This window comes from Arvicola amphibius, chromosome 9, assembly GCF_903992535.2.
Source record: "Arvicola amphibius chromosome 9, mArvAmp1.2, whole genome shotgun sequence".
Classification (NCBI taxonomy): Eukaryota; Metazoa; Chordata; class Mammalia; order Rodentia; family Cricetidae; genus Arvicola; species Arvicola amphibius.
The window spans coordinates 34,499,258-34,514,842 of NC_052055.2; the positions used below are offsets into that span (position 1 = coordinate 34,499,258).

Here is a 15,585-nt window from a genome sequence, read left to right on the forward strand (position 1 = left end):
GTCTTTGAACTTCTAAAGTAGACTGACTGAAGAGCAGCAGCAGTCCAGGAATCTTCCAAGCCTTCGTGGTCAGTTCTGTCCCTTCAGAGAACACTGACTGGTACGCCATCTGCTCTTGAACTTCAACCCGTGGAGTGTGAGGAATCCTTAAGTCCCTAGAACAGCTTTCGCTGACTGAAACCTGTTTAATGGTGACCATCTGCCATATGCGTGAAGCCACTGCTTGCTTTCTGAGCACAGAACTGGAACAATGCCTTGGGAAATAAGATGAACCACCTCCTGCAGAGAGGAGAGCCGGAAGTGACTGAAAGAAGCCTCTACTACTGCCAAGCTTCTCAGAGACCCACAGAGCCACTCCTGACCACAGGTTTGTTTATTTTGTTATGTGTTCCCTCCTTTCAGTTTAGGTAAAACTAGACCCAGGAAGGCTTCAGCCCCATGTGTCTGGGACAATGACTTTCTCAGGAGCCCCGCCAGAGATTGCTTGCTCTACGTGTACCTGTGCTTTGCAGGCCCAGCCCATGACATGGACTTTTGCAGTTAAAGTAATTCAGACAAGATGGCTTGTGCAGTATAGCAGGGCCACCTCTAGCAACTGCTGTGTCAAGTCATACCCTGGGCTTCCAATCACCTTGGGTCCAAACAACCTATACACATTCTCCTTTTCTCTCAAAAAACAAACAAACAAACAAAAAAAAACCAAACAAATTCTTGCCAAGCTGGGCAGAGGTAGTTCAAGTCTTTATCCCAGCACTCAGGAGGCAGAGGCAGGTGGATCTGAGTTCAAGGCCAGCCTGGTGTGCATAGTGAGTTTCAGAACAGCCAGGACAACACAGAGAAACCCAGTCTCGAAAAGCAAAAAGCAAACAAACAACAACAAAATAAACTTCTCACCAAACAGACACCTTTCCTCTTTGGAGAATTGGTAATTTAGGTTGAATTTGACACCCCTGACCATGTGACGGAGCATTCCGCGCGGCTCCCTGGGGAACATGTGGATGCTGTGAAGTTGTCAGTATTTTGTGAGGGCAGAGACAGGTGGTCTAGCTCCCCAGTGTCACCCTCAGCTACTTAAAGAGTTCCCTTGGCCTTTTAGGGACCTCAACTTAGCCCAAATGGGGATTTGTACTGTTGATGCATTAAAGAATTTCAGGACTAGCCAATATGTAGCAGAGTTGGAGTATAATAAACATTTTTTTCCCTCTGAGTCAGGGTTTCTCTGTGTAACAGCTCTAGCTGTCCAGGACCTCACTCTGTAAACCAGGCTGGTCTCAAACTCACAGAGATCCACCTGTCTCTGCCTCCTGAGTGCTGGGATTAAAGGCGTGTGCCACCACTGCGCGGCATAAATATTTTTTTAAAAAAATATTTTTTAATATAGGTTTAAGCACCAGAATGAACAGAAAGAGGGGTGATCAAGGAGAGCATGCATGTGAGGGTCTGAAGGAAGAAACAGTCAAAGACACACTGCAGCATGGGCATGGGCCCTCAAGGGCTAGCTGTACCTGGCTGTTTTACAATAATCATATTGGATTTGAGTGGCGTTTGAAATTTTCTTCAAAAAGTTGCTAAGAAGCAGGGTGGTGGTGGTGCATGCCTTTAATCCCAGCACTCAGGAGGCAGAGGCAGGAGGATCTGTGAGTTCAAGGCCAGCCTGGTCTACAGAGTAAATTCCAGGACAGTCAGGGCTACAAAAAAAAGTTGCTAAGAAACCTAAATAAGGACACCAGGTGGTTCTTTGTGCCCACAGATCACTATGCAAACCAGAAATGTTAAACACACAGGGGCCTCTTCTCAATGGAGAAGGTTAAATACCTGTTTTCCCACCTAGAAGGCTGGGACTGGGTTTTGTTAATGACCTGGTGACCTTTTTGCTCTCTGAAGGGACAGACTTTACCCACCTTTTGCTGTAGAAGCAGACCTCACTCAAATTCCTCAGAAAAGCCTTCCCAGACTCTTCCCTCCCTAGACCATTACCCATCCTTAAGGGAGAAGTCACACGTACCGTACAGCCTCTGACCTCTATGCTACTGGACAAACACCACACTACATGCTAAAGGATTTTCTGTGTAGTCACACCTTAAACTTTATTGTGTATCTAGAATTGGACTGATTGCTGCCTGGAAATCTTTCCCCAAACTGTACCGTTTTGAAGATTTGTTTATTATGTATACAGTGTTCTGCCTGCATGTCAGAAGAGGGCACATATTCTATTTTAGATGGTTGTGGTTGCTGGGAATTGAACTCAGGACCCCTGGAAGAGCAGCCAGTGCTTTTAACCTTTGAGCCATCTCTCCAGACTCCTGTACTGTGTTTTATTTTATTTATTTTCTTAATTTATTTATTATTATGTATACAGTATTCTCGGTATTCTGTCTGCATGTGTGCCTGCCGGCCAGAAGAGGGCGCCAGATCTCACAGATGGTTGTGAGCCACCAGGTGGTTGCCGGGAATTGAACTCAGGACCTTTTTTTTGAAGAGCAGGCAGCGTTCTTAACCTCTGAGCCATCTCTCCAGCCCCTGTACTGTGTTTTAAATATGCTGACAATGAACTCCCTGGCATTAGACTTCCCAAAGTCTCATCCAGGCTGACGAAATCAATCAACATGGGGTTTTCATTCTCATTTCTTCTAGCGGTTAACTCTCCTTGTCTGACTCCTTCAGGGTGACCCAACTAACGCCAAAAGGATAGAGGCCCTGACCAAAGTCATACGGACGCAGGTCTTAGACCCTGCAGTGCTGCTGTTACATAAAGTATCTATGTATGAGAATGTTGTCTCTAGGTCAGCAGCCTTTATCGCAAATGTTAATTATGCTAGATCTTACTTCTCAGCTGGTGAGAGGTTTCAATCCAACACCAGATAAGGTGGTCCTTTCCTTTCCCACGGCTCCATAATGTTCTGCCTCAGCCTTCCACCTGCTGAGTCCCAGGCCTCACGGATTATCAGTTGCTGAAGAACACGTCCTACTCCCAAAGCAGTGTCTGGCAGAAAGACCAAGGAGAAAGTCCGGGGTGGGGGTGGAGACACAGGGCACTATGGCCTTTCAACCCATCCTGCTGGCACTGGGACCTGATCCTTACAAAAGGAAGAAGGATGTGCCAGGAATGGGCACCTACAGATGGGCCCCGGGTTACACGAGGGAGCAAGAACCCCCTTCAACCTCACTGCCTGTCTCCAGGAGGCAAACAGCTGGTCACTTTCCCTGCTTCCTTCCCTCAACACCCTGGGTCCTTACGCAGTCTTTCTCGAACCATCTGAAGCGACACCCTCGCCGCGTCCTCTCTGCATTGGCCTTTCCCACTGCTCCCATTGACTCTGTCTGCTCCGCTTCGCTTCAGTCACGCAGTACTGCCTAGGGACCCAGCTAAGGGCAGGAGGAGAAGCCAAGGTGATGCCTCCCTTCCTCAGGGCCTCCAGGAGGCTAAACCAAGAGCCTGGAAATGAGATAGAATCCCCTCCCCCACCTCCTCCCTTACATTCCTAGGTCCCCAGGCTGTGCCTTGACCATGCTCCTAGCTCCCCACCCCAATGCTGGCAGCCAGACTAGTCCTGTGTACCTCTTGTCGTGTGTTCCACAGCCTGTCCCTGCTCCGCGACCAGGGTCATTGGTCCCTGAGGTTCACTGCTATTGGCCCAGTGCCCATCCTGACAGACTGCAGATGTGGAATAGGCTTCCTTTTCTTTGCACAACCCTATATGGACTCGCTTCACCTAAATGACCCTTTTCCTGCTCTCCTTAGAATCCTGATCCAAGGCTCCTAGGCCCCTGTCACACTTCAACCCCAAAGGCTTGCCTGGCTCTGAAATAAAAAAAGCCTATCCAGCTCTCACCCAGGGTAGCCATGGTCAACCCCCATTGCCTCCTGAACCTCATTACCTAATCAGAAGGAGGAAGTGTCTGGCATGTCTGGGAGTTGCAGCAATGTGTTTCAGACGCCTTGACCCTCAAGAGGAACTAGGGGCCCTCAGCCTGTGAAGGGGTGCTGGAGAGGGGATGGAGACCACCCTGCACGTTTTAAATGCCTCCCTTCTGTGTGTATTCACATCCTGTCATCTCAGACCAGTTGTCTGGAGCCAACAAGCCCAAACTTTTGATTAGGAGTCATCATTACTGAAAATGTAATGTATCACTGGAGCCGGGAGGTGGTGGCACCCAGTTTTTTAATTGCAGCACTCAGGAGGCAGAGGCAGGCAGATCTCTGTGAGTTTGAGGCCAGCCTGGTCTACAGAGGGAGTTTCAAGACAGTGAAGACAACACAGAGAAACCCTGTCTCCAAAAAAACAAAACGAAACAAACAAAACAAAATCAAGCAAAAACAAACAAACAAACAAACAAACAAACAAAAAAGACCCTGAAAATGTGAATAAGAAATGCACCACAGCAGTGCCTGCATCCAGGCCAGCAGCTACTCCAAACCATGGCCTGGAGATGGCAGGCACACTGTGCCACAGCCTGTTTTGTCCTCCCTGTGGATGGCACCTACCTGGCCTCCATGCTTCAGATAGTCCTGTCTCCCTAAACACTGATCTTCTAAAAAAGTAAACCAGGGACCAGCAAGGTGGTTCAGTAAACAAAGGCCTCCATTCCCAAGCCTGAGGACTTGACTTGATCCCCATGGCCGAATCTGGAAGGTTGTCCTCTATCCTCAACAAACTCCCTGCGGTTCATGTGCACACGCACACATGTGCATGAACACAAAATACATCAAATGGGATGCAATTTGTTGTTGTTGTTGTTGTTAGAGTCAGGGTTTCTTTGTAGCTTGGGAGTCTGTCCTGGATCTCATTTTGTATACCAGGCTGGCCTCGAACTCACTGAGTTCCGCTGTCTCTGTCTTTGCAGTGCTAGGAGTAAAGGTGAGTGCCACCACTGCGCAGCTTTTAATACATTTTTTTTTAACTAAATATTAAAACAAAAGTAAAGCAACCAGGCAGTGGTGGCGCACGCCTTTAACCCCAGCACTCAGAAAGCAGAGGCAGGAGGATCTCTGTGAGCTCGAGGCCAGCCTGGTCTACAGAGCAAGTTCTAGGACAGGCTCCAAAGCCACACAGAGAAATCACGTGATGTAGGAGGGTATTCTATCTATCTGTTGTTTCATTGGTTAATTAATAAAGAAAACTGCTTGGCCTGATAGGTCAGAACATAGGTAGGCGGGGAAGACAGAACAGAATGCTGGGAGGAAGAAGGCAGTGAGGCAGATGTCATGGAGCCAGCCACCAGGTCAGACATGCTGAATCTTTCCCAGTAAGCCACAACCCCGTGGTGATACACAGATTACTAGATATGGGTTAAACGAATATGTAAGAGTTAGCCAATAAGAGGCTAGATATAATGGGCCAGGCAGTGTTTAAGTGGATACAGTTTCCGTGTAATTATTTCAGGTAAAGCTAGCCGCGAGCTGGGCGGGAAAGCAGTCCTCTCCCCTTTTACAACAATCATGTCTCAAAAAAAGAAAAAAGTAAAGCACAGTTCATCACATCCCACTGAAAACCCACAAAATAAAGCCTGAATTGCACTAAAAAGGTCATTTCCAGCTTGGTGTGGTAGCTCACTTATTTAATCCCAGTACTCAGGCAATAGGCAGGAGGATCTAGTTTGAAACCAACCTGATCTACTTAGCTACATAGTGAGTTCTAGGACAGCCAGAACTACATCAAAAGACCCTGTCTCAAAGAGCACAAACAAACAGAGACCACTTCCCACTGTCCCTGGGCTCGAGCTGGCCCTCCTGGGGAAGATGGAAACAGGGAGCAAGGCTGGGCAGGGCTCATGAGGGCTGGGATTGCTTGGAAAAGGACCAGAGGGAGACTGAAGACCTGGCAGGTCAGATGAAGTCCCTTCCTGCAGTGGGCAGCCCTGGCCTGGACAAGTCCCACTGATACACTCAAACACATGCGTTGTGCAACTGTGTACCCATAAACACAAATGCATCTATACTCACAGAGGTACACGTGTGCACATGCTCATATGGAAGCATGAACACATAAACTAACACGTACAAACACATGAGCAAGTGAACATGTACATGCTCATATAACACACACAGATACAAACGCATATACATACGACATACACATACGGCTTGAGTTTGCTTCCTGTTGCTGTAATAAAGCACTTCAACCAAGGGAAGGAAAGGGTTCTTTGGCTGCTATTTGACGGTTCCTCTTTGAAGGAGGTCAGCACAGGAACTCAGGCAGGAACCTGTAGTAAATACCATGGAAGAACGCTGCTCGCTGGCTTGGTCCCTGGCTCACTCCCTGGCCCATATTCCCATAGGTTATTTAAGGGTTATCTGTTTGACCCTTTAAAATGCTGCCCTGGGAACTGGAGAGACGATTCAGTAGTTAAGAGCACTTGCTGCTCTTGTAGGGGACTGGGGCTCAGTTCCCAGCACCCACATATTGTGCATGTGCATACAGTCAGACAAAACACAAACATAAAATAAAAATTTTAAAATCCAAAGAAAAGAATTGAAAAGCTCCCATGAGCATTGGTGTATACATATCTGTTCAGCCTCTTGTTTGCTCTTCAGGCAAATGCTTTGACTACTGACAACCACAGCCAAAGACTGCAGCCCTCTTCACTAACATCTTAGTTTTGACATGCACCTAAAAGTCCAATCGCTAGGTCAGCTGGTAACTAAGCATACACCTGTTTGAAAAACCTGCCAATGTATTCTAAACCAGCTCCACTGTGCTTTGCACTATTTGCCTGTCAGAGCTCCAAATTTGTTTTTCTACATTCTCATTAGTAGTTTCTTAGGACGAAAGCCAGTCTAGTGGCCTTAATGCTCCCTAGTTTTGATTCGCATTTCCCTGATAACTAATGAACTGCATGATGGGCAATCAGTACAGTTGTGTATTCCCTAAAGATGTCTGTTCAGATCTTTAACAACGACTCAGATGTTTAGAAAGAAAAAGTGCCAGTACCACATGAAAGGGAAATCCCAGTTACTGAGAATGGAGGCCTTTCCCACGCCCCGGGTGGGCTCCTATATGTGGAGGAGGCTGGGCAGAGGCGTTACCCATGCCCAGGGTGGGTTCCCCTGAAGAGAAGGAGGCTGGGCCACACTGCTGTTCCTCTGTTCCTGGACGGAGGTCTCCAGCTGCATTGGGACTGTAGCTTCAGAGTTTCACTGAGACCCCTCCCTGATCCCCAGCGTGTTCTCGCTTCCCTTGGTGGGACCAGACACTTCAGTGGAGGTGAAGATCTGAAGATCCGAGGTGAGCCACCCTGCTACTCAGCCTCCTAGAGTTCGGCTGCCCCTTCTCTGCTTGGTCTGCTCTCTGGCCTTGACATCTGTTTGTTGGATCAGGGATGATGCCCTTCCCAGAAGCCCCACTATACCAGGCAGACTGAGCACACCCTCTTTTCCAGGGCCTAGCCTCTATGAAAGCCACCCACTAGCCCTTAGAGTGGGACCAGCCTGGTTTGGGCTTGAAGCTGGCAGAAACTCTCCAGGCTTCTGGGACTCATGCTGATCCCCTGGCCCACAAGACCCTCCCTGCCCCCGCACTTGGCTCACTCTCCACCATCAACAGCCCCGGGAACCCAGTTTTCCAGGGTAGGACTGACCCTCCACACTGCACAGGTTGTCTGTCTGTCTGGGCCTGTTTTGATCTCTGACCAGGAAGGTTCCTCCAGGACAGTTGGCTCATGAAGTTGTACATAAGAGAGAACCCTGGAGGAAGCCACTGAGGTCCGGAACACTGACTTTGCTGTGGGCTCCTGTGCCAAGTATCTCAGAAGTGGAGGCTTGTGTTCTCTCCCCAGCCTTGGTCCTCAGTCAAGGAGGGCAACAAGGTGCCCTAGACCTTAACAGGTGGCTGAGGGCTACACACAGGAATTGATAGCGTGGATACTACAGGGGCTGCTGTAGGCTGCCTCCTCTTCTCTCCCTTGCTCATGGCTCCAGGGAGAGACAGACAAGTGGGCCACAAACTGAACGCTGTGTCTGTGTTGGTATAGTGGTGAGCCAGAACAGCCAGGACTAGTAAGGCAGGCCACTTTGAAGGGGTGGCTCCAAGTGCCGGGGCACTGAGTATGGACCATCTCTCTGCCCTCAGGGTCATGCCATCGGTCTTTGTGGAAGTGGTTAGGAGCGTGCTCAAAGAGGTGTACCCCAGAGGAGAGCTTACCCCAGTGGACAGCCTTGGCAACTCTACGAGCTTCAGGCCCTACTGCCTCTTGAGCAGGAAACTCTCAAGCTCATGGTTCTGGAAATCCCGTTATAGGTGTGTCAACCTGTCAATCAAGGACATCCTGGAACCCAATGCTCCAGAACCAGGTATCTCTCTCCCTGCTCCCTTCTTCCCTTCCTGAGCCTCCAGGTTGAATAGAAGGGAGTGGGCTAAGCCCAGCCTGCCCTCTTACTGGGATCTACAGTTCTGCTCCTCTGGCCATGTTTCCAGAGGAGGGAGTCCTTTAAAGAACCCACTCCTGCAGAGGAAAGGCAAGGTAATGGCTAATGTGATCTAACCTTGTAGTCTGTCTTCCTTCAGAACCAGAATGCTGTGATCACTTCGGGATCTCTGTTGTCATTGATGGGAACATACAGGGCCGGATGGCACTGGCAGGCAAAGGACACGGAGAAATTTCTGGTGAGGCTGCAGTGTCTAACAGTTGCAATGTCTCCGTGAACGTGCGTATACTGCGTGTGGCTCAGAACACCTGGGAGTTCCTGCAGCATGAGAGGTGATTCCCTTGAAGGGATGGGGGATCTCTGACCTTGAGCACCATGCCCTTGGGCCAGTCTGTTGGCTACTGGGCATCAGGAGGGTTCTGAAGCAGTATCTCTCAGCACTGAGCAAGGGAAGTCTCAGATGATGGGAGCACTATAAACAATGGCATGTTGGGAAAGAGGTTACTTGAGCCAGTAAGCTTCAGTTACCAGGTCTGTATCCTGAGGATCATGATATCCCAGCAGGGCCCAAACCCTTGGAATCAGGCTGAGCTGCTATGGGAGAAAAGTGAACTTGGATTTATGAATTGTAAAGAACAGAGTCTCTCCACAGGCACATGGGTTCCCTGCCCCCTGTTTGACTTTGTAATACTCCCACAACCTTCTAGACACTGTTGGGAACATCCTGGGAAAGTGTCCAAGTCTGGTATCCACAGACTCCTTGACTCTGCAGCCTTTCCATCGCAACTATCATTGGGGTGGTAGGAAGGAGGCTAGTCTATGGTAGGCAAACCCCAGCAATCTCTCTGTAGGAGCGTGCGGCAGCCTGAACACAGAATCCTGCAACAGCTTCGGAGCCGTGGAGATGATGTATTTGTGGTGACAGAGGTGCTGCAGACAGAGGAGGAGGTGCAGGTCACCCAGACCAACAGCAGAAAGGGCTTAGGAAAGTTTGCAGTGCCTGGAGCTTTCTTGAAGGTGTGTGCTAGCCTTAGCCCTTCTTTGTCCTCACTTGAGCACATAGAAATGGCAGAAATCTAAGTACCAGGGAGCAGGATGGCATGCAGAAGCTGATCTAGGCTCTTCTAAGACCCTTCTAGAAGCAACCTATAGCCTCACTTGCCCAGTGAGCTACAACTGCTAAAATCTGGAGTGGCCACCACCAGTGGCGATCTGTCACCAGCACTCACCCACAGTTATTCGTTTGCTCTACATCCCTGAGCCTATATCCACCATTCAGGGTGAAGGCGGGGGCCAGCTAAGCCGGAAGAAGATGGTGACCATTCCTGCAGGCAGCGTCCTTGCATTCCGGGTCACCAAGTTGCTCATTGACCCTACATGGGGTGAGTGTTGAGGGCCTGTCTCTAGAACCCAGACTGTGTGTCAGAGAAGCAGGAAATCTGGGAGGCTTCAGCCAGCCAGGGGATGCAATGTCATCCGGCTGCATGATCTCCCAGACAGGATGGTCAAGCGTGCCAGGCACTGATATGTGGGTGGTAGGGTCAGTCCCTCACGAGGTTCCAGGAGCCCTGTGGATGAGGGAGTTGGTGATGTTTGTTTTTTTCCTGCTGCCAGACATCCTTCTCTTCCCTGATGAAAAGAAGAGGACCTTTGAGCTGCCCCCATCAAGTGAGGCCCCAGATGCTCTGGCCCCACATATCCCTTAGCTATGATGTGTTCTGTGCTCATTGCATGAGGGGGTCAGTCTCCTATGGAGATGGACAGTCCCCCATTCCCCCTGACATACATAGACAATGGGTAATGTTGCTGGGCCTGTTTTGCCTTTCATCTGCCCTGGGCTGCAAATAGTAGGAAAAGGATGGAGTTGGGAGAGCCCAGGAAAAATCTCAGCCTTCTGGCATTTGTCAGGGATCACTGGGACCCAACACAAAACAGTGCTTCCCCTTTCTCCCATCCTCATGCCTTACAGAGTATGACCAGAGGCAGCATTCCTTTAGCCTGCTTGCTATACTGCAACCTCAGCCTTTGGAACTTAGGGCCCGTGAAGGTCAGTATCCACTTGTCCACCCTGAGGCTCTACAGGTTGCGTCTCTGATCTCTGGAATTGACCCACCTACCCAGTGTTCCGCAAGATCTCATAGGCATCAGTGGGTAGGGCCCTTTATTCCTCCAGATGAAATCTGTGCGGAGAAGGTGGCCAGAAATGACTTCCAAGGTCTGTGTGCAGAGGTGAAGGCTGGATGCACACAACTGGGGTACTTAGGAATGGATTTAAGACAACAGCTACGAATAAACATTGGGAGGATTTTACATGACCAGCCCAGCATGGAAGTCCTGGAGGCCTCAGTGAGTGACAGGGTTGGAGGTGGGCAGGGCCTGCCAAAATCTGCACAGCCTCACTTACCTCACCTGTGCTTCAGCTGGGACAGGCCCTGTGCCGTGGTGGACAGGTAGAACCTCTGGATGGCCCAGCAGGTAGCATCCTTGATTGTCTAGTGCTTCCCTCTGGAGAACTGGTTCTGGAACTTGCTGCCCCCATCTTCTACCTGTTGGGAGCACTGACTGGTGAGCAGTCATGGGGGACAGGAAGGGATGATGGATGCCATATTGGGCATTCCAGAGCCCTCTCAGCAGCCCACATCTCTCCCCAGTGCTGAGTGAAACCCAGCAACAGCTGCTGGCAAACGCTCTGGAGACAACGGTGCTGTCCAAGCAGCTGGAGCTGGTGAGAGGACATGGCATGGGGGTGCCATGGGACCCTGGGTACATCCTGAAAGGTTGACAGGATCCAGTCCTGCATCCCAGGGGCTCAGGCTGCAGTTCCTCCACCTACAACCTCTTGCCCTCCCCTGCCGATAGGTGGAGCATATCCTGGAGAAGAGCTCCCCATGGCAGAAGCAGAACTCTGTGGCCCTCCCCCACAGACTCTTTGGGAACAGCTGGCATGAGGAGGCTCCCATCTGGATCTTGCTAGAAGAATGTGGCCTAATGCTGCAGGTGGACACCCCCCAGGTGCACTGGGAACCAACATCTCAGAGCCCCACATGTGCGCTCTATGCCTCCCTGGCCCTATTGTCAAGTCTCAGCCAGGGACCTTACAAGTCTGCATGCCTCCCTTTTCCCAGCATCCTCATGTCCTGCTTCCAGCCAGGGCACAATTCAGAAAGTAGAGCAGAGCCTCTAGGGACTGGGGATGGAATAGGAGATACTTAATGGAGATAATGCAGATTCTGACAGTGGAAAAGACCTGGAAATCTGTTTCACAGCAAGGGTATATTCAGTAGAGGCTGGATGGGCTCCATGATAGAATGTACCATTAGCATGTGCATGACCAAGGTCATGTTCATGTCTTGGATCCATCTCTAGTTTCCGCACCAACACACACACACACACACACACACACACACACACACACACACACACACAGTAGCTTTGATGACAAAAATAGGAGGGAAAAAATTGAACATTAGACTCCAAGGCATGTACTAGGAGAAGGTACAGATGATGGTCTATAAGCCAAGAAGGGTCCCCCTGAAGGTCTTCCTGCAACCCTCAGAAGCCAGGCATCCAACTGTGTGTCCCACAAAATCCACAGACCAAGGTCTCCCCTTCAAGGTGCTGGACAAAGAGGAAGACTTCAGGGGAGGGGTTAGGTGCTAGCGCATCAGAAAGAGATCCACAGAGCTCACTCAGGCCCCACACATTAAAACACAGGGAAAGGCAACTTCTGTGAACCAAGGAGTAGGCCCTCTCCAGATCTGAATCTGTGAGAGACTTGGACTTGGCCTGGACCTGCCAGCCCCTAGAATTGAGAAGCAGCACTCCATACTGCCTCAGCTACCAGGGTTTGTTATGGAAGCCCCAACTGATGGCAGTCCAAGAAGGATAACATCAACGTTTCTGATTCCTCCTCCGTATTCAGAAGTGTAAGACAATACATTCCTGTTGTTTAAATCGGAAAAAAGGAGGTGGAAGTCTGCAGGCCCTCATCCCATCCTGTGGCCTAGTTTACCCTATTTTCCCTAGCCGACTCCATACAAGTTCCTCTCTGTGGAAAAGCAGGGGCTTATAGTTACCGAAAGCCAGATACCTACCTAATCATGCCTCAGCAAGGTCACCTGCTAACAAAGGCTATCTGAATACCTGCACATGCAAAGTCGCCAGTATCACAAGCATTTTACAGGGCTACAATGCAAGGGGGCGGGCCTAGGAGTTGGGAAAACTCAATAAATATACAAAGAAAAGAATAAGCGGCTGAGTTTGGTTTTTACTGTTGTCTGCTTGGTTCGCTTTGGTTTTTCAAGACCGGGTTTCTGTGTGACACTCTGGCTATCCTGGAATTTTTTTCTGTAGAGCAGGCTAGCCTCAAACTCACAGATCTGCCTGTCTCTGCCTCACAAGTGCTGGGATAAAAGACATGTGCCACCACTGCCCGAATGTGACTGAGTTTTTGAGGGGTCCCCGATCATTGGTATGATGGGTAGGGGTGGTTGTGCCCACACAGAAGCAAGATGCATGTGAGTGCCCTCCCCTCACTCCTGCCAACCTGTGAGGCCAAGTGAGCCTGCCCTGTAGTGAGACACACTTTTCCCAGGAAGACGTGAACAAATGTCTACTCACCCCAGTTAGAGAATCAACAACAGACCCAAACAGGAATGCGATCAAAGTCCAACCTGGTGAACCAATTAATTTTATTGGGATCACTCACAGGTATATTGGTAAGAGATTATCTGAAGGAGGAAAAGTCACTCCCAAGACAGCTGCAGTACCAAAGGCTCCACCAGCATGGGTGACAGCTCATAAAAGCTGGAAAGCTGGAGCCCACTGCACAGCCTGCAGGCAGCTCAGCAGGTCAGGGAAGGACATTCTAGATGTTCCATTGGGGCCTTTTCTAGGCAGCTCAGCTTCCTTTCTTCCAGGTAGTTTCCTTGGTCTCTGCTTCTGCTGGGCAACTGGGCTTGTCTGGGGAGTGGCTGTTTGCAGTCTTAATTGTTCCTATTCTCTTGGGGAAGGAGGGACCCAGTAAATCTGGCTTACTTCCTGTCTTAAGGAACTTCCTCGAAGGATGGAAACTGCTACACAGCCGCTGTGTGTGACGTGTTCGTACCCCAGCATGTCCACACATACTTCCCTATAGAACATGCACAGAACACTCTAGGAGTAAGTCTGTACTTGGGTCAGGATGACCCTCTGCTTCAGGGGACTTGGGGTACATTCTAAATGGAGGTTTCTCTCTTGCTTCTCAGTTCCTCAATAACCACTCAGTGACTTATATTAATTATAAATGTTTGAACGATGGCTCTGGCTTATTCCTAGCTAGTTATTACATTTAAATTAACTGTAGTAATTTATTTATGTATTGGCACGTGGCCATAGCGTTACCTCATTTTCTTTCTTTTTTTATTGTTTTTATTTAGCTTTTTCTTTTTCTCTGCTCCCCTCCATTCCTCTCCTCTCTACCTGTATTCTCTTCCATGGTCCCCACGCTTTACTCAGTAGATATTGTCTTTTTCTACTTCCCATGTAGATTAGATCCATGTGTGTCTCTCTTAGGGTCCTCTTTGTTGTCTAGGTTGTCTGGGTGTTGGGAAGGGCCTGCTTGTTTGTCCCTGCTGCCCAGCTAGTTTAGCCCTGAAATAACCACACAGAAACTGTATTAATTAAATCACTGCTTGGCCCATTAACTCTAATTTATTTATTTATTTATTTATTTATTTATTTATTTATTTATTTATTTATCATGTATACAATATTCTGTCTATGTAGACACCTACAGGCCAGAAGAGGGCACCAGACCTCATTACAGATGGTTGTGAGTCACCATGTGGTTGCTGGGAATTGAACTCAGGACTTTTGGAAGAGCAGGCAATGCTCTTAACTGCTGAGCCATCTCTCCAGCCCCTAACTCTAACTTCTTATTGGCTAACTCTTATATCTTAGTTTAGCCTATTTCTAGTAATCTGTACCTCGCCAAGAGTTTGTGGCCTACCAGCAAAGTTTCAGCACATCTATCTCTGACTAGTAGTGACTACATGATGTTTTTCTGACTCCACTCTGGTGCTACATATGGGACTGTGAATTGTAGGCTGGTTTTTCTTTGATTTATGTCTAAAAGCCACTTATGAGTGAGTACATATGATATTTGTCTTTCTGGGTCTGGGTTACCTCACTTAATATGATGTTTTCCAGATCCATCTATTTTTCCTCAAATTTCAGGATGTCATTGTTTTTTCCACTTTGTAGTATTCCATTGGGTAAATGTACCACATTCTCCTTATCCATTCTTTGGTCGAGGGGTATTTAGGTTGTTTTAAAGGTTCTGGCTATGACAAACAATGCTGCTATGAACATAGATGAGAACATGTTCTTGTGGTACAGGTTCTTGTGAGAATCCTTTGGGTATGTTCCCAAAAGTGGTATTGCTGGGTCTTGAGGTAGGTTTTTATTCTAATTTTCTGAGAAATCACCATACTGATATCCAAAGGAGGTGTTCCAGTTTGCACTCCCACCAGCAATCGGGGAGTGTTCCCTTGACCCCACATCCTCTCTAGCGTAAATTGTCATCAGTGTTTTAGTACTTAGCCATTCTTACAGGTGTATGATGAAATCTCAGAGTTGTTTTAATTTGCATTTCTCTGATGACTAAGGATGTTGACCATTTCCTTAAGTGTCTTTCAGTCATTTTAGAATTCTCTTTTGAGAGTTCCCTGTTTAGGTCAGTATCCTGTTTTTTAAAATTGGATTATTTGTTCCTTTGATGATTGATTTCTTGAGTTTTTTGTATATTTTGAAGATCAGCCCTCTGTCTGATGTATGGTTTGTTAAGATCTTTACCCATTCTGTAGGCTGCTGTTTGTCTTGTTGATCATGTCCTTTGCTTTACAGAAGCTTCACAATTTCAGGAGGTCCCGTATATTAATTGTTTCTCTCAGTGTCTGTGCTACTGGGGTTATATTTAGGAAGTAGTCTCCTGAGCCATTGCATTCAAGTGTACTTCCCACTTTCTCTTCTATGAGGTTCAGTGTGGTTGGCTTCATGTTGAGGTCTTTGACTTTGAGGTCATTTGGACTTGAGTTTTGTACATGGCGATAGATATGGATCTATTTTCATTCTTCTACATGCTGATATCCAGCTATGCCAGCACCATTTGTTGAATATGCTTTCTTTTTCCATTTTATAGATTTTTTTTACATTTTTTGTCAAAAATCAAGAGTTCATTG

The 15,585-nt window shown here is 48.3% G+C and overlaps 1 protein-coding gene across 1 annotated transcript; it reads left to right on the top strand.

Moving 5' to 3' along the window:
• Positions 1-7,171: 7,171 nt before the first annotated feature.
• On the top strand, positions 7,172-11,578 carry LOC119823654 (gasdermin-D-like). The gene is made up of 10 exons (XM_042055720.1): positions 7,172-7,226; positions 8,070-8,290; positions 8,505-8,697; positions 9,217-9,382; positions 9,645-9,747; positions 9,980-10,053; positions 10,274-10,711; positions 10,786-10,930; positions 11,017-11,090; positions 11,225-11,578. Exons 2-10 carry the CDS (start codon positions 8,074-8,076, stop codon positions 11,576-11,578), a joined length of 1,764 nt encoding a protein of 587 aa, XP_041911654.1. The 5' UTR covers positions 7,172-7,226; positions 8,070-8,073.
• The last annotated feature ends 4,007 nt before the right edge of the window (positions 11,579-15,585 follow it).

Bases quoted from the DNA above. Each gene is read 5' to 3' on its own strand.
- LOC119823654 (XM_042055720.1), top strand. From the start codon at position 8,074: ATGCCATCGGTCTTTGTGGAAGTGGTTAGGAGCGTGCTCAAAGAGGTG. The intron at 9,383-9,644 runs GTGTGTGCTAGC...TCCACCATTCAG, and splicing joins TGCCTGGAGCTTTCTTGAAG to GGTGAAGGCGGGGGCCAGCT. The intron at 10,712-10,785 runs GTGAGTGACAGG...CCTGTGCTTCAG, and splicing joins TGGAAGTCCTGGAGGCCTCA to CTGGGACAGGCCCTGTGCCG.